At 35.4% G+C, this 20,129-nt stretch overlaps 2 protein-coding genes across 2 annotated transcripts in view; one reads left to right on the top strand and one right to left on the bottom strand.

Moving 5' to 3' along the window:
* The window catches only part of TIAM1 (TIAM Rac1 associated GEF 1), a 1,375,699-nt gene that overhangs the window by 953,844 nt on the left and 401,726 nt on the right, over nucleotides 1-20,129 (top strand). The window lies entirely within an intron of this gene.
* On the bottom strand, nucleotides 16,161-19,937 carry LOC126950965 (keratin-associated protein 20-3). The gene is given in 2 exon segments (XM_050784871.1): nucleotides 16,161-16,313; nucleotides 19,839-19,937. Coding segments are annotated over 2 exon segments (252 nt in total).

The raw sequence follows: 20,129 nt of genomic DNA on the forward strand, positions 1-20,129 counted from the left end.
CCTCAGCCTCTTGAGTAGCTGGGATTACTGTCACGTGCCACCATGTCCAGCTAATTTTTGTATTTTTAGTAGAGACAGGGTTTCACCATGTTGTTCAGGCTGGTCTCGAACTCCTGACTTGGTGATCCACCTGCCTTGGCCTCCCAAAGTTCTGGGATTATAAGTGTGAGCCACCACACCCGTCCAAGTTGTAAAATTTTCTTCCATTTCTCTTTGGTTGAATGTAATTTATTATGAAAGTGTGTTAAATTTTTGTCGAGATTTTTATGCATCTATTGAGGTGATCATATTTTTCTTTTTTTGTCCTTTGTCCTATTTACATGCTATATTACATTCTTTGATTTTACTTGTTGAATCAACCTCAGATTTATGTGATAAATCCCACTTGTTTAATGTTCACAGTGTATAATGTTATTTATATATTATTGCTGAAATTGGTTTGCTAGTTTAGTTGACGACTTTTTCATCTAAATTCATGAGACTTATTGATCTTAGGTTTCTTTTTTTCTACTGTTTTTGCCCAGTCTTGATATTAGAGTCATATTAGACTCATGGAATGAGCTGGGAAGTGTTCTGTCTTCTAACTTTTGGAAGAGTTTGTGTAGATTGATGCTAATGCTTCTGTAAATATTTGGTAGAATTCACCAGTGAAGCATCTGAGCCTGGGCTTTTTTGGGGGGAAATTTAAAACTTTCTAATTAAATCTATTTACCTAGTATACATCTAAACAAATTTCTATTTCTCCTTGACTTAATTTTAGTAGTTTGTGTTAATCAAGGGATTTAGCTATTTTATATGAGTTACATAATTTGTTGATGTAAAGTTGTTTATGATATTCCCTTATAATCCTTTTTATTTCTGTAAGTCAGTGAAGTTCCCTTCATGTATAATCTTAGTAACTTTATTTTAGTAATTTGAATCTTTTTTTTTCTTGGTTTCTCTAGCTGAAAGTTTGTCCATTTTGTTGATATTTTTTGAAAGAATCAACTTTGGTTTTGCTGATTTTCTCTATTAATTTACTGTCCTCCACTTATTTCCACTTGAATTGTAATTTCCTTTTTTATGTTAGTTTTGGATTTAGTTCTTATTGTCTTTTCTAGTTTCTTAAGTTAGAATGTTAGATTATTGATTTAAGGTCTTTATTTTAAAAATATAGGTATTTATATACATAAAACTTTTCCTCTATGTACTGTTTTAGCTGCATGTCAAAAGTTTTGGTATTTTGTGTTTTAATTTTCATTCATATCAAAGTATTTCTAATTTCTCTTACAGTTTTACTGTCTTTTAATTAGCCTGTATAGTCACTTTTACTGGTGCTCTTTATTTCTTCATATGAATTTGTGTTACTGTCTAGTGTCCTCTTATTGCAGCCTAAAGTACTCTCTTTAGTCTTTTTCTGTTTTTGTTTTTAGTAGAGAAGGTATGCTAGCAACAGATTCTTTCAGTTTATGATTATACAAAAATGTTTTAATTTCTCCTTCACTTTAGTGAATGATTGCAGTGGATATAGAATTGTTGGTTGACATTCGTTTTCTTTTATCACTTTGAATATGTCATCCTACTACCTTTTGTTCTTCATGATTTCTGATAAAAAATAAGGTTGATTTTTTAAAGTTTCTTGTATATGATGAGTTGCTTCCTTCTTGCTACTTTTACGATTCTTAATCTTTCAACAACTTGATTGTGATGTGTCTAGTTGTGAAACTTTGAGTTCATTAATTTTTTTGGATGTGTAGATTAAGTTTTTTCATCACATCTAGGAAGTTTTGGACATCTTATCAGTTTTTTTTCTGCTGTTTATCTTTTGTTTGTTCTTTTAAGATTTTCATACACATACATTGGTGTGCTTGATGCTGTGCCCTAGACAGTTTCCATTCGCTGCTTCTTCATTTTGTTTTTTTATGTTTCTAAGACTAGATAATCAACTAACCTATGTTCATGTTTGCTGGTTCTTTCTTCCGCCTGGTCAAATATACTGTTAAAATGTTCAGTAAATTTTTATTTCAGTTATTATAACTTTTAATGTCAGGATTTTCATATGGTTCTTTCTTATGCCCCTTCACATTTTTTTTTTTCTTGAATATACGCTCTTGGATGAAACATTGTTCTTGTACTTTTCTTTAGAACTTTTGACATTATTTTCTTTAGTATTTTGAATATATTTAAAATGGCTGATTTAAAGTCTTTTAAGTCATAAGTCCAACAGCTGAGCTTCACTGGGGACATTTTTTTTGACTGCTCTTTTCTGCTTACGGGTTATATTTCTGTTCGAATAATTTTTTGTTGGAGAGGGGGACTTCAAATATTACATGGTGAAAACTCTGGAAATCAGATTCTCTTCACCGGCCACGGATTTTTTTTTGTTGTTGTTCTTGTTGTTACCCTTTGTTCACTTAGTGTAATTTCTGGACACTTTTGTAAAGTTTATGTTATTTACTGTGTATGAGCACTGAACTTTCTGTTTGTTTATACTTAATTGCCAACTAGTGACTGGATGGGCATTTCCTTAAATGACTTGAATCAATAATTTACCAGCTTTGCGAAGGGAGTCTGTGTGCATACTGGGACATGATTTAAACTCTTGGCCCAGCAGCTTACAAATCTTCTTTACCTTTTACTTCCTGTCAACAAAGAGCCTCAGTATCAGGCATAGGTAAAAAATTTGGATTTTCATGGGTATTTCCTGGACATACACACAGTCCTGCATATGCGCACAGCCTTTGAAATTTCTAAAAATGTGTCAGAGCTTTTCAGAATTCACTATTAATAGCTTATTTTTCAGTTTTTCTTTGAAGTTTTTCCATCGGTTTCTTATTTGCCTCAAGTTCTATCACTGATTCAGGTAGGTTAAGTGTTAAACAATTACCTCTGATTGTTTTTGACAAATACCCTGGGGAAAAATCTGTTCACCATGATTTCTGATTTGGGCTAGACAATCTCATGAGTAGAGATTCTTAGGAAACTACCAGAGAGGTAGATAATGACAGTCTATAGGGTGGGAGTTTTGGAAGTTCCAGTTCCATTCTACACCTTCCAATTGCTGCTAAGCTGCTGATTTTCATGGATTCCATAATGGTGAGGTTGCTGGTTTTTAAGGTTACCGTGGAGGTGGGGAGGGTGTGGGAATCAGGCAACTTACAGAGCCACAGTGCTTATAGCTTTTACTGAAATTCAGGTTATTTTCTTGAATAAACACTCAAATTTTTGCAAACTTCTTCTTGTGTTTCAGAGTTTTTACAGTCTTTTGTTGATTTTTTGGAGGATAGATTTTCAGAGTTCCTTATTCTGCCATTCCTGCTGACATAACTTGGAAATGATTTCTTGATAAATCTATTTAGATATATAAGTACTTTAAACTCAATGTATTCAAATTAAATATATCTATTTAGATATATAAGTACTTTAAACTCAATGTATTCATAAGTTAACTTTCCATCTCAGCATTTTTCTTTCTCCCAGATACTCTCAAATTAGCACTTTCTTCACCTATATTACCTAAATGAGAGAATGCACTGTCATTCAAGTCAAATAAATTCTATGTCCTCAAAGACATTAGCTTAGTTTTTATTGTCACCTGATGGTAGATTATTGAAATAGTCTGTGAGCTATGGTATTGTCTACCATAACACCACATAAACACATACAAGCAGTTATAGTGTTCTTTTAAAATGCAAAACTGAATATGCCACTCTTATAATTAAAATTCCTCAAGGAAATACTATAAATGTTAGTATAAAATACAAAATCATTTTTTTAACACAGAAAACTATTAAATAATAAGTCAACCAATGTCTGTACTTGGATTCTAAAATTCAGAAGCTGTGAAAGAGTGGAAATAGAAACATACTGATGTGGGTGAGTATGTGTGGTGGCTACCCCTGTTTTTCTTTCTTCTCTTCCCACAAACCAGACTAGGCATCTCCATTGATTTCAGTGTTCTTTCATGATGCTTGTCTGGTGCAGCATTTTTTATGCTTATATTGCTGCTTTTTAAAAAAATCTGTGCCAGCTACCACTGCTGCTGCTCCTATCCCCTTCCATACATTTATTGCAACCATGATGAGTTACTTTAAATTTTTCTAGCATCATGCTATTTCCTACCTTCAATGGGCTTTTCTCTTTGGCCAAAGTGCCTTCTCTATCTTTGTCCAAATACCAGGAGCCATATGCATCTATAATTTGGTTACTTCCTCTGGGAAGACATTTCTAACTTCATAGTTTCATTGGATAACTCTCTTTCCTATGAAGTTTTAATATTTATCTCTCCTAATGTTCTGATAACTTATTTGCCTTTCTAGATAGGATGAGTTCTCAATAAGTATGTACCATAGCTCTGTGTACCACATAACCATCACATATAAGTTGATAAATTTTAATTTGTAGGACATGTTTATCATGATCTTAATGGAGGCTATCTCTTGATCCTTGTCGTGTCTATTGGATGGACTACTGAGTTTACAAGTATGCTAAAAACACAAAAATAGGGAACACCATTAGAATAGTATTCTTAAAGGCCTTACAAGCCAGATGATCCTCTAATATTTTAAAAGCCAGGCCCCTATAACACCTATCCTAACATCCCATAAAACAATTTTTAGTTGTTTTTCACTATGTACAACACTTTTTGAAAAGTAACACACATTTGCAGTCATTTCTTTATATGTCTGTCTCTGAAACGCAGAAGACTTGGTTATTCCCTATTTATCTTTTTGATCCAGATTGTAGCAGGGGGTAGGGCATGGTATAGCCAGTAAATATATATTAAGAATGGATTCCCTATTTAATAAATGGTGCCGGGAAAACTGGCTAGCCATATGTAGAAAGCTGAAACTGGATCCCTTCCTTACACCTTATACAAAAATTTATTCAAGAAGGATTAAAGACTTAAATGTTAGACCTAAAACCATAAAAACCCTAGAAGAAAACCTAGGCAATACCATTCAGGACATAGGCATGGGCAAGGACCTCATAACTAGAACACCAAAAGCAATGGCAACAAAGCCAAAATTGACAAATGGGATCTAATTAAATTAAAGAGCTTCTGCACAGCAAAAGAAACTACCATCAGAGTGAACAGGCAACCTATATAATGGGAGAAAATTTTTATGGCCTACCCATCTGACAAAGGGCTATTATCCAGAATCTACAAAGAACTTAAACAAATTTACAAGAAAACAATCAAACAACCCCATCAAAAAGTGGGCAAAGGGTATGAAGAGACACTTCTCAAAAGAAGACATTTATGCAGCCAACAGACACATGAAAAAATGCTTATCATCACTGGCCATCAGAGAAATGCAAATCAAAACTACAATGAGATACCATCTCACACCAGTTAGAATGGCAATCATTAAAAAGTCAGGAAACAACAGGTGCTGGAGAGGATGTGGAGAAATAGGAATGCTTTTACACTATTGGTGGGACTGTAAACTAGTTCAACCATTGTGGAAGACAGTGTGGCGATTCCTCAAGGATCTAGAACTAGAAATACCATTTGACCCAGCCGTCCCATTGCTGGGTTTATACCCAAAGGATTATAAATCATGCTTCTATAAAGACACATGCACATATATGTTTATTACGGCACTATTCACAATAGCAAAGACTTGGAACCAACCCAAATGTCCATCAGTGACAGACTGGATTAAGAAAATGTGGCACATTTACACCATGGAATACTATGCAGCCATAAAAAAGCATGAGTTCATGTCCTTTGTAGGGACATGGATGAAGCTGGAAATCATCATTCTGAGCAAATTATCACAAGGACAGAAAACCAAACACTGCATGTTCTCACTCATAGGTGGGAACTGAACAATGAGAACACTAAGACACAGAGTGTGGAACATCACACACCAGGGCCTGTCATGGGGTGGGGGGAGCAGGGAGGGATAGCATTAGGAGATATACCTAATGTAAATGATGACTTAATGGGTGCAGCACACCAACATGGCACATGTATACATATGTAACAAACCTGTACGTTGTGCACATGTACCCTAGAGCTTGAAGTATAATAAAAAAAGTGAGTAAATTAATCAAATAAGTACTATTTTAAAAAATTCAAAGAGGACAATTGTAGAGGATATTCAAATCACTTGAAATTCCAGAAACAATAAGTTATGACTGCCCAATAAGGGATTTTTTTATGTTTGGTCAATCATCTTCAAATTAAAATTACTTTTTATGGTTTATCACATATTTCTCAGTTCCACCTAGGTTATGAGACAATGGCAGACAATAAGGGAATCGAATGCTATTTGTTGAAATAAAGTTTGATTAAGAGGAAGTAGAGTAAACTGCTTTTTAGAAGCTTTAAAGTGCTTTTTTGAAGGCTTTTTCAAAATTTTCCAAGCCAAATGGCTGATAGTGAATCCCTGTTTAGTAGGACATTCACATTTCATTGTCTACAATCAAATTCATTATTTATGGACACCAGACCTTGCTGCAGACAATTGACCTCACCCTTCTCCCTTCTTTCTCCAATCGTTAATGGCTTGAAATCTCAAAATAATTTATGGCCACATTTTATTTGTCATCCCTATGCCTTCTCATGTCTGAGTCCTGTTAATTTATCTTCAATGTCCTTCCATTCTTCTCTTGATTCATATTTCCCCAGCCTCTGCTTCAATAAATACATACTAGGTTCTTTGAGCAATCTCTTAATTCTTCTCCTACTTTGTATTTTTTCTTCATGATTCATTTCACAAACCCATAAGCTATTTAATCTTTCTAAGAAAATTAAACCAAGACAACCCAACAAATGAAAAATCTCGCTGCTCAAAAATTCCATGATGATTCACCTTTCCCCATCTTCTTTTATGGAAATGTAATCCTCACTGATGTAGGTTTCAGTAATGATGGCCCGTGCCTACCTTTTCCAATTTAGCTCTTGTGAATCATTTTCTCAAATCCTCAGCTTCAGTAAAAGTTTTATGAATATGTGGCTAGGACATGAGTAGTCCCACTCATGACTTGTGCTCTGTTTATCTCATTCATGAATGCCCTCTCCTTTTGCTATGTTTTATAAACTTTTCATTATAAAACTTTTAATCAGCAGAAAAATAGAATACCATGCTCCTTTTTATTTACTACCTTGTTTTAACACTCATGAGCATTTTGAAATGCTTGACCATCATTTTTCTGAAATATTAAAAATAAATCACAAATATTGTGATATTTCATATTTCAAGAGAGTTCATTATGCATCTCTAAAACTAAGGGCATTTTCTTATTTTATTATAATAGTAATATTAGTATTTTCTTTACATCTCTATTGGAGTAGTTAAAAAGATTATTTTAAAAAGTTGTTTTAGTTGTATTTTCAAAGTCTATTTTTAAAAGCAGATTTAATTCACAATAACATTGAGAAGGAAATACGGAATTTCCTAAATATCCCTTGCCCTGATACATGAAGAGCCTCCCTCATGCCCTCAACCAGAGGTATATTTGTTGCATTCCATGAACCTACATGGACACATCACTATCATCCAGTGTCCATAGTTAACATAAGGGTTCACCTGTGCTATTGAACATTCTATAATTTTGACAAGTGTATCAACCATTATATTACTATACTGAGTATTTTCACTGCTCTAAAAATCCTTTGTCCTCAACCTGTTTATCCTTCTATCCCTCTCTCTTCTCTGTCCTCTGTAACCAATGATCTTTTTAGTATCTCCATAGTTCTTCCTTTATGAGAATGCCATATAGTTGGAAACATACAGTTTATAACTTTTTTATATTGGCTTCTTTTACTTAGTAATACGCATTTAAGTTTCCTCCATGTCTCTGCATGGCTCTCATTTCATTTGTGTGTTGAATAAGACTGCATTGTGTGAATGTTCCACTGTCTTATTTATCAATTCGCCCACTAAAAGACATTTTGGTCGCTTCCAAGTTTTGGCAACTATGAATAAAGCTACTATAAACATCCGTGTGTAGGTTTTGGTGTGGACATGTTTTCAACTCATTTGGGTAAATAACCAGGAGTGCAATTGCTGGATCATAAAGTAAGGGTATATTTAGTTATGTAAGAAACTGCCAGTGTGTCTTATGAGGTTGCTATACCAGTTTGAATTCTTACCAGCAATGAATGAACCTTCCTGTTGCTCCTCATCCCTGTCATGGTTTAGTTTTGTTGGTGTTCTGTGTTTCAACCTTTCCAATAGGTGTGTAGCAGTATCTTTTTGCTGCTTTAATTTGCATTTCCCTTATGACATATGATATGGAGCACTTTTTTCATCTGCTTCTTTGCCATTTGTACATCTTCTTTAGTGAGGTGTTTGTTAAAGTCTTGGCTCACTTTTAAAATCAGGTTGTTTAGTCTCTTATTGTTGAGTCATAATAATTTCTTGTATATTTTGGATAATCGTATGTTATCACGTAAGTCTTTTGCAAAGACTTGTTTCCCAGTCCATGGCTTGTCTTTTCATTCTCTTTATAGTGTCTTTTGCAGAACAAACTTTAAAAAAATATTTTAAGTAAGTCTAGCTTATCAAATTTTACTTTCTTAGATTATGCCTTTGGTTTCGTAACTAAAAAGGCATCGTCATACTCCAGGCCATCTAGATTTTCTCCTATGGTATATTCTAGCAGTTTTAGTTTTGCATGTTATTTTGTCCCATGACACATTTTGATGTAATTCTTGTGAAGTGTATAAGGTCTGTGTCTAGACTTATGTTATGGCATACAAATGTCCAGTTGTTCCAGCACCATTTGTTAAAAAGATTATCCATTATTGGCCGGGCACGGTGGCTCACACCTGTAATCCCAGCACTTTGGGAGGCCGAGGAGGGCAGATCATGAGGTCAGGAGATTGAGACCATCCTGGTTAACATGGTGAAACCCTGTCTCTACTAACAAAAAAAATTAGCTGGGCATGGTGGCAGGCACCTGCAGTCCCAGCTACTTGGGAGGCTGAGGCAGGAGAATGGTGTGAACCCAGGAGGCGGAGCTTGCAGTGAGCCGAGATTGTGCCACAGCACTCCAGCCTGGGCAACAGACATTCCAGCTTGGGCAACAGAGCGAGACTCCATCCCAAACCAAAAAAAAAACAAAAAACAAAAAACCAAAAAAGATTATCATTGCACTATTGTATTACCTTTGCTTCTTTGTTAAAGAAAAGTTGACTATATTTATGTTCATCTACTTCTGGGCTCTCCATTCTGTTTCATTGACCTGTTTGTTTCTTCACTGTCTTGATTACTGCAGCTTTGTAGTAAATCTTAAAGTTATGTAGCGTCAGTTCTCTGACTTTGTTCGTGACTTTCAATATTGAGTTGGCTACTAAGGGTCTTTTGCTTCTCCATATAACTTAATAATCAATTCGTTGATATCCACAAAATAATTGTTGGAATTGGATTGTGATTACATTGAATCTATAGATAAAGTTGGGAAGAACCGACAGCTTGACAACACTGAGTCTTCTTATATATGAACATGGAATTTCTTTCCATTTATTTAGTTTTTGTTTGTTTTTTTTTTAGCAGCGTTTTGGACTTTTACTCACTTAGATTGGTATATATTTTGTTAGAGTTACACTTAAGCATTTCATTTTTGGGGGTGCTAATGTAAATAGTAGGCTCCTTATCTTTTTAAAATTTCAAATTCTACTTGTTTGTTGCTGGCATTTAGGAAAGCAATTTAGTTTTTCATATTAATGTTGTATTTTGCAATCTTGCTATAATTGCTCATTAATTCCAGAGGTTTTCTTGTTGATTCTTTTGGGTTTTCTACATAAATGACCATGTGAAGAAAGGCAGTTTTATTTCTTCCTTTCTAATCAGTATGCCTTTATTTCTTTTTCTTGTCATACAGTTGAAAAGTTGTGATGAGAGGGAACAGGTTTGACTTATTCCTGATTTTAGTGTGAAATATTTGAGTTTCTCACCATTAAGTATGATGTTAGCTGTAGGTTTCTTGTAGCTATTTTTTCTTTATCAACTTGAGGAAGTTCCCCTCTTTTTTTAAACTCAGGATTCAAATAAGTTCCACACGTTGCATTTAGTTGTTATATATTTTACATCTCTTCAAATTCAGAACAGCTTTGCCTTTATATGCCATTGGCTTGCTGAAAAAATTAGACCAGTTGCCTTCTAGAATAGGGCACATTCTTCATTTGTTTAGTTGTTTACTCATGATGTTTAACTTGTTCCTCTTGTAACTCCTTTATTTTCTATAAATTGTAGGTTAGATCGTAAGTCTTGGTTTAATGCAGGCTTGATACTCGGCGAGTATGCAGAGGTGATGCATTGTATTTCACTGCACACACTGGTTGTTTCAGCCCTCTTTTAATCTAAACCATTCTCATTTCTCCAATTATGCTTCAGGTTTCTCCATCCCATCTATGAAGTATCATATTCCTTTCTAGCTTTCATTTATTTCTTCCTTCCTCTGAACTTCTGTGATAGTTATGTTCTGTAACATATTACAGCACTTCACACTTATCTTTATGTTATGCTATATGCCATTTTGAAGTATATTTTCTATTTTGTGCTAAAATTGTCCAAATGGATTGTAGGTCACTAGAATTCAGTCCCCAAATATATATTTTTCCTATAGCAATAAGAATGATATAGGTTTTCACTGTATATCTTCTTTTTTGATATCATGGTTAATTCCATAGAAGCCTATTCATATCATTTTTATTTTTAAAATAAAAAAGTAAATATAGGTATATTCTTTGTTCATGTTACTTATATTTTATAGAGGAATCAAACTTGACAAGAGCAAACATAACACACAGTAATGAGAATAACTGTAGGTGCTAAGACCATTATGCATAAACCATGTAGGTACTGAGACCATGCACAGAGACCACACTCAACAAATATTTGTCTGAACAAATGAGTGATGCTTGCTTGATTTGTTTATACTGTGAAAACTATTGTGCTGCCTTATATCAAGACTATTTTTTAAAAGGAGTAAACTGACTACTGATTATTATGGCAACCAGAAGCCTATTTAAGTAGTTCTCCCTAACAATTTTCTATAGTAAAGACATTCTACCAAGGATAATCTGTAAAGACCTCCGCAACAAAGCACCTAGCATACACTTAAGTGTATGTGCAGTTTTCTACAACTGTTAAGGTAGTCTTAACTGAATTAAGTGAGCTGATGATCTCTGGAGGTTTATTTCTCCTATTTACTGCCCAGAGCTCTTCCTATATTCCTTCTTTTGGCTCTAGCAGAGTTTTCAGAAACAAACTAATAAAGTATGTATCAACTCTAGTCATTAGTTCTTCATAATATGGAATTGGTTTAGTAAGTAAATAAAGCTGCCATTCTGCCTGACTAATAACATTGGGCAACTCTTGAAGGCTTTAAACAGCGTTACACTTTGTTTCTGGGTAGCTGTATATAAATGCAAATTATTGTGTTATGTTTCCTAAAATACTCTTGGTCCTCATTATATACCAATGTGGCATGGTGGAAGTAGGTGCTAACAAAGGCAGGAATCTCTCTTGGGAATAAGATCTGGTATGCTTATGGAAAAATTATGCTTACATTGTCATTACATTTTACATTACCTCATTTGTTTGGATTTTATGACTATCATCTGCTGTTGTTTGGAGTGCTGTGAGCAAGTAGTTCTTCTTCTCAGGATATGTCAAAAAGGTATACCAAATGTAAATAAATATTAAAGATAAAGTGTCAACTGTTTCTAAACAAATATTCAACATTTTTACAGTAAAAATTAACAAATACATGGTAGATCAAGCAAAAGTTAAATAAAGTTATGCTCTCTAGAGCTTTCTCAATTCCATAGGTTCCTGATTCAGTTTTCCATTATCTAAAGCATCCCTTTAGTTTTCAAATTTTTCATTCATTTGTTTTCTTTATTCAGAAAATAATACATGTCTGTAATAATAAGTAAAACAATACAAATATGCATAAAGATGGTGTTAGTTATGTCTCATGCTGCTGCCCACAGGCATTCCCTTCAGATGACCTTCCATTACTTTCTACTTCCTTGTACATACATATGCAATTTTATCTCCACCCATGCATATACATATATGGGGGTTTGGAGTTTGTTGTTTCAGATGAAAAAGAATTGCATAACATATATGAGGCCCTTGCCTTTTTTATCTTGGTATGTATTTTGGATATGCTGTAAGTAAATAGATGCAGTCTCTATGCGTATCATATATCACATACATAAATCAAAACATATACATGATATATTCATTATTCTGGAAATTTTTTCAATGAAGTTTCTGTCTTTTTAAATTTATTTCCTTTTTTGTTACCAATTTACCCTCTTTCATCTCCATCCACCCACCCAACACTCCACGTCATCTTCCTACCCCTATCCCATCCAGATGACTGGATACTTAATTATCTAGTGTATTTCTCTCTCCCAATATATACATATGTATGTGTATTATTTCATAAACAGATATAGACAGATAGATATAAATAAATATTTTATTTAATGTTTTAAGTTTTGAGCTGTTGTTCTTTTTAGAGCTATAGATCTACTGACCTCTTTGGTCCATACAGGGAATTGGAGTAAAATCTCTCTGTTTAGAAGCCAAACATGATTTAATCCCACAGGTGTTTAGGGTTTTAAGGCTCTTAAAAGAGACTGGAAGAACTCAGTGTTCTGGGTTTTCCCTGTCAATATTTTTCCTTTCAACCTTGTTATGGTGTAATTTTTGCAATTGCCTTTTGCTACCGAACTAGAAATTTTGCTCCAGACTGTCATATATTACAGTAATTTCCTTTCTCAGACTTTTCTCAACCTGTTATCACTGTCACAACTTTAGCGAAAATGACCCCTCTGATATCTCATGGTGCTATATTTCTAAACTATCAGAAAATTTTAAGCTTCCTGCCACAATTTACTAAGTACGGTTTCTGGATATTGCATAATAAGTCAATTATAAAGATGTTCTATCCACTTCCATACAAAGCAAACCAGCTTGAGGGTTGGTAACTCTGAGGTAAACAAGTACATAACGAATGAACAGAGCACAGCATTTGTGATCAATGTGTAGGTCTGCAGTGCAGTGATGGTTTTCAATGAGCTCACTCTTCTGTTTATTTTTTAGGATGCTGAACATAATAGACTTGATGGAAAATCTCTGACATGGCCAGTCTACAAAAGGTAAAAAAGATTTTCTGTGATCTGTCTCTGAGTAGAACATACACAGAATTCTTCAGCAGAAAACATAAACAGGTACCTTGTAATAAACTGCAAATGGTCATTCTACAAGGAGAAGCACATAGCTACTATTCTAATAGATCACAAGGGTTAGACCTTAGAGCTTCAATAGGTAGAAGACATACTGGCTTTTTTTGCAAATTCTGGAAATTTTCTGCTTCATTTTGTTCAAATGGCTTTATCTGGACCCATCATCTCCTGTCAGGGCATGAAGATCATACTCCAAATGGCTGCTCCCATGGCCATCATGTGGATGGGGTTTAGGGTCCATCCCGACACATGGGGGACTGGAGAGACTTCCTATACCTAACTGCTAGGCCTCTGTTGCTTTATTGTGATTGCATTTATGATATTTTGTCAACCCCTCTTGATGTTAACCTCTCTGAGGGCAGGGAACATGCTAATATTATTGATCGTATAACTGTCGGCATCCAGCTCAGCGTCAGAATTTATGTTATTACTCTAGAAATCCTTTCTGAAAGAATCCATATTTGAAGAGAGGAAGGTTGTTAAGAAGTTTCTCTTTCCAGAAAGTTGGTGGACCCATGATTTTCCTGCCATGACTCCCTTTTCATTTCCTTTTAAACTTTTATCTGCTCCTTCCCTGATTTGCAAACACCTTTTTAAAAAATTCACTTATGATTATTGGAATACTGTATGATATGGTTCAGCCTTGCTCCCCCTCCCCAAATCTCGTCTTGAATTGTAGTTCCCATAATCCTCAGGTGGCATGGGAAGGACCCAGAGAGAGGTAATTGAATCCTGGGGCAGTTACCCACATGCTGCTGTTCTCCTGACAGCAAGTACGTTCTCATGAGTTCTGATCGTTTTATAAGTGGTTATTTCTGCTTGTGCTTATTCTCCTTCTTGCCACCATGTGAAGAAGGGTGTGCTTGCTTCCCCTTCTGCCATGATTGTAAGTTTCCTGAGGCCTCCCCAGGTATGTAGAACTGTGAGTTAATTAAACCTCTTTCCTTTATAAATTACCCAGTCTTGGATATTTCTTCATAGCAGAGTGAGAACGGACTAATACACTGTATTTCTGAGGTTACGACAAACTTTATCCAATTATTTTCTATATTGAAAGCTCAGTTTTCTCCTGAGTTGCAGATTTTTGCAAGAACCTGCCAGTACAAATCTTTATTTGGCCCTCCCACAGATGACATGTATGTGTAATCAAGTAAACTTTTGCAGCTCCACTTTGATAGTCCCCCAAATGTTCCGATTCTCATATCACATGTGCCATTATTTCCACAATTAGTCATTGACTGTCCAATTCATTGTTTATTTTGTGCTCTGTTGTATGCCTTAGCCCCCTTCATTCTCACACCATGTGGGCATGTTCTTTAACTTCTATCCCTTAATTATCTATTTGATCTAGGCCTTCATAGGAATCTTAGTTGCTGCTTTTTACATTAAGACCTTGCAATGACTGGTTACACAGCCTCTGGAATGGTGTTTTGGTCTGTGGTCATACTCTCTGGCCACCTTTCCTTCAACTGGATGCCATAATTATTTGTATAAAACATGCACTTCTTATTTTTATTTTATTTTTCCATGAGTTATTGGAGTACAGGTGGTATTTGGTCACATAAGTTCTTTAGTGGTGATTTGTGAAATTTTGGTGTACCCGTCAGCCAAGCAGTATATACTGCACCATATTTGTAGTCTTTTATCCCTCACCCCCCAATTCTTCCCCCCAAATTCCCAAAGTCCATTCTTATACTTTTGCATCCTCATAGCTTAGCTCCCACATATCAGTGAGAACATACGATGATTGGTTTTCCATTCCTGAGTTACTTCACTTAGAATAATAGTCTCCAATCTCATCCAGGTAAAGGAAAATATTACAACTTTCTAAAACATTAGCCAGTGCACCCATTACAAAATATATATGGACTTGATGTTCTAGTTTCTCTTCACTGCCCAGGGCTTCATTTCTTGCCAGTGACTTTGCTCACTTTTCTCTCAATAAGTAACATCAATTCATGACTTTGCAGTCCAATACTTTTTTCACGCTTTGCATTTTTGTTCCCCCTGCCTGGCATACACTTTACCCCTAATATATTTTTCCTTGGTTAAAAATTTATCCAAATGTAACCTTCAGTGAGAATATTTTTGATCTCTTTGCTCTACAGTCTCCCTCTTTTGCATCCAAACATGAACTTCTCCTCTGTGTTCCTACTTGGCCATTACATCACCTATCATGTTGTAGCATACATGTTTATTTACAGATTTGTTTTTCTGCTTAAAAACTCTCTTCCCATAAGTAATACTAAGACTTAACTGGAAGTCCTATATAGAAATTACTTAATAAATATTTATTAAACAAGTGAATATTAATAGATTTAAAGAATGAATAACATGGCCAGGCCAAAGTAGTGTAATTCAAAATAAACCTAGAACTCCCTGCTCCTGAAACATACCAAAAGGTACTTTGCCTGGTAAATTATGAAAACACATCAGTTTGGAAAAGGAAAATGTAGTTAATCTAGTGCACTGATGTGGATTTAGTGTGAATTTAATAATGTGTCTTCCTTGCCTAGAATTAGATTGAATAATTAAGCATTTTTTTTTTTTTTTTTTTGAGATGAAATCTTGCTCAGTCACCCAGGCTGGAGTGCAGTGGTGCAATCTCAGCCCACTGCAACCTCAGCCTCTTGGGTTCAAGTGTTCCTCCTGTCTCAGCCTCCCCAGTAGCTGGGGCTACAGGCACCCACCACCACACCTGGCTAAGTTTTGTAGTTTTAGTAGAGATGGGGTTTTGCCATGTTGGCCAGGATGGTCTCGAACTCCTAAACCTAGGTGATCCACTTGCCTCAGCCTCCCAAAGTGCTGGGATTACAGGGAATCATTAACAATTCTAGTTGGGTTAAACGAATAAAAGAAGTGTAGTAGAACAGCAAAAATGGACCCAATTGTAGATATTATTCAGTCAATGCCTGATAATAACCATGTACTATAATCACACTGGTGCCAGCAGTCAAATTCATAACCCACCACAGCCACATCTGTAGCCACAGTCCAGGATTCTAAAGGCACCAAAGCCAGAGGTTTAACCATATTTGCAGCCATAGCCATAGCCTAGTCCTCCATAGTAGTTGCCATAGTAGCTTATTGTGTCAGAATTTAAGTCTTTAGCCTAAGAGGCAAGAGTAAGTTTTAGTGCATAAAAACACTAACAGTCTTTTATCAGTCTCAGTGTAGGTGTGACAAACCACAGGCACTCCTGACATTCTTATATAGATCAACCTATATTTAAAAATCTCATTAATCTTATATCTTTAGATTAAAAAAAAGACTCCATATCCTGATAAAATTGAGATTTTCTTCTCAGTATGTTATGATGCTGCCAAATAGTTGATAGGCTTTAAGGGAAAAGAAAAAAAATGCTGAGTTCAATGACCTTGCTCACACTGATGCTGAATTTAACCTTTGTAACTATGTTGGATGACATCACGTGGAGGAGGCAAATGCCATCCTCTTCCCATCATTTTGCTAATAATACCCTTCTTCTTATATGCATATTTAAATCCTAATCAACACAGCTGTGATGTTATCTATATACATCTTTGTAGCAAATACAGTGGACTCTTGCATACCATGGGTTTGAACTGCACAGATAGGCTTATATTAAACAGATTTTCTGCACCTCTGCCACTCCGGCAGCAAGACCAACCCCTCCTCCTCCTTGTCCTCCTCAACCTACTCAACATGAAGACAATAAGGATGAAGACCTTTATGACGATCCACTTCCACTTAGTGAATAGTAAATACATTTTCTCTTTTTTCCTTATTTTCTTAATAACATTTTCTTTTCTTTAGCCTACTTTATTATAAGAATGTAATCTATCATACAGGTAACATAAGCATCTATTAATCAACTGTTTATGTTATTGGTAAGGCTTCTGGTCAACAGTAGGCTATTAGTAGTTAACTTTTTGGGGATTCAAAAGTTATACTCTGATTTTCAACTGCCTGGAGGTTGGCACCCCTAACCCCTGCATTGTTCAAGTGTCAACTGTGATTTATTCTGTACAAACTCCCACCAATCACATATTACTCTGTAGTTTTCCTATTGCTATGCTCTCTTCAAAGTAGTGCCATTTTCTTGCTTGTTTAGTTCCTTCCTCTCCACACCTTAAGCATTCTTTAAAAAGTTGTTTAGTTGATTATCTTGTACCTGCACTGTAATGTAGACATGTTTCTTCAGAGAAAAGAAAAGCATTGAGAATCTTATCAGATTTCAATGTCATGGGAACGTAGAGTAGACCCAAATTTAACAGAAGGCATGACTATTAATTTTTCTTTAGGGATATTGACTCTGTGTGTATCAAGTACTCATATGTAGACTTAAGTTCTGAAATGCAGACTGAATCTAGATACTATCATTTCTTAAGATGATTAAAAATAATTGAAAATTTTCCTTCACCACTGACCTTTAGGGTAATCCGTGCTTTGATCTGTTATACTTCGGTCATCCACTTTTAGGCAGTGCTAGCATGTTGGCTGAACCATCTATTATCCAGGACTAATTTTTCCTTCTTCAACTGGAAAATCAGCATAAATTTGTAGGTGTATGTTGAGAAAGGAGAGAAAACTCAGCAGAGTGGAAATCATGAGAATCCAAGCCAATTGCTTCTGAAAGTTGTTTGTACTTTCAGAACTCCCTTAAGCCCAACCTTATGTTCTCCACCTTCACCTGATGACAGAGAGCTGATGTGTATGCTCAACTTTCTGAATAAGAGGGCTAGAAAATATATCGTTCATAATGGGCAGTTCAAATCATATGATGAACTAAAAGTCATTTTTCCAAAGGAGAATATACATTTACAGAAGAGAGCATAGATTTGCTCCAAAATCCTAAAAGTATGTGCGTGATTCACCTATACAGGCCTGTAAATGCCTCCAGACAGCATTCTTATCAGTCATAGATGCTTCATGCACCATTGAATCTGCCCCTCTATACAGTTTGAACAACAGAGCAATATTCACAGCTGACTATGACCGTTCCAGAGCCTTCTCTTGCTCTTAAGTAACTCAAGACTGAAAGCCATTATATTCCTTTCTAAATGGTAGCCCGTGCCATATACAAATAAAGATTATGTTGCCATGAAAATGTAACAAAGTGACTAAGTATTATGCCTCTTGCTAAGTGTAAGAGGGGCCAAAGGGAGCAACTTATCCTTCGTTCAGATCACTAGACCGATAAAACTTTCACTGAGTGGCAGATCCCTGAATTTTTATGTAATTTATTTTCTATCTTTGGTCTCTTATGGGTCATTTAAAGATGTCCATGGCAGTTGTTAATTATTGCTCTCTGGTTCTGATCACCATAATACCATCAATATATTCCATTTTATATAATTTATTTTCTATCTTTGGTCTCTTATGGGTCATTTAAAGATGTCCATGGTAGTTGTTAGTTATTGCTCTCTGGTTCTGATCACCATAATACCATCAATATATTCCATTAACACGGTATCCTCTGGAATAGAGAGGCAGTCAAGGTCTCTGCAGATGAATTTATGCCTGGACACTGAAGAGTTAGCATTCTTTTGAGATAGGGCAGTGAAGGAATATGATTGGTCTTGCCAGCTGAATGGAGACTGACTCTGGTGTTCTTTATTTGTAGGGTAAAAAGACTGCCAGATAAAAAGTGAATATTAGGTTCAAAGGGATGTGTTTATTGGCTCCAGCAGAGAAACAGCACATCTGACAAAACAGCTATATCTGGAGTCATTACTAGATTAAGTTTATGATAATTCCCTCTTATTCTTCTAAACCTATTTATATTTTGTAGAGGACAAATAAGCAACTTGAATATAGATGTGGTACAGTCATCCCTCTTGAAACTTTCAAGACTTTAATGGTAGTGTTGTGGTTTAAACTGTGTCTTCAAAAAGCATATGTTGAAGTCCTAACCCCTGGTACCCATGAATGTTACCTTATTTGGAAATAGAATCTTTGCAGTTGTAATCAAGTTGAGGTCATACTGAATTATGGTAGATTACAAGTCCAGTCACTGATTTTTTTTATAAGAGGGCTTTGTGACAAAACAGAGTTGAAGACACACACAGAGAGAATGCCATGTGACCAAGAAAACAGAAGTTAAAGTGGTATGTTTGTACGCCGAGAAAAACCAAAGATTGCCTGCAGCCATCAGGAGTTAGGAAAAGGCAAGGAAGGATTTTTCTCCAGACTCTTCAGAGAGAGCATGGACCATCCACACCTTGATTTTTAATTTCTAGCCTTCAGAACTATGAGAGAATAAGTTTCTATTGTTTTAAGCCACCAAATGTATGATATGTTGCTATACTAGTCCTAGGAAATTACTGTAGATAGCATTAATCTCTATAATCTTTCTGGAAATAAAAGATTGTTTTTAATTTACTATTTGGTAGGAAGAGGTAGCTCTACTAATTTCTGTTTATTCTTTCCTACCACAATAGACCTCACTCCAGAGACCCAGTGTGCAGATCCTGCCAGTTGTAACATATCTATTTCATGGGGAGAGTGGTGGATTCACTGTGCCCATTATGAAATAGATGAAAGTTCAAACTTCATTTATTATTTTACTTGACCACAATAGGGTATGGAGTCTTTAAAAATTTAGTCTCTGTTTAGAGCCAATGTCTGATAATCTCTAAAAATTCTGATGCTTTACCCTTGTCCAAAGCACTGTCATACTAGTAAATTGGTGCAGATTATTTTGAAGATGACTGAAAGGATGATTTACAGTATCATCTTTTTGGCAATGCTGCATGGATCTTCTTCAACAGACCTGCCTCGCATTCATTCAAAAATTTGTGGGCCTGTAAATTGGCTTAGATGGAGTTGGTTAATTGGTTAATGTCTAGTTTCTTTTGTCTTTAATCTTACAGATTCCATTCATTTCCAAATTTATTTAGAGCAGCAGCATTTTTTTATCCCTTTCAGTGAGTTTGTTTTAGATATT

Source organism: Macaca thibetana, chromosome 3, assembly GCF_024542745.1.
Source record: "Macaca thibetana thibetana isolate TM-01 chromosome 3, ASM2454274v1, whole genome shotgun sequence".
NCBI lineage: Eukaryota > Metazoa > Chordata > Mammalia > Primates > Cercopithecidae > Macaca > Macaca thibetana.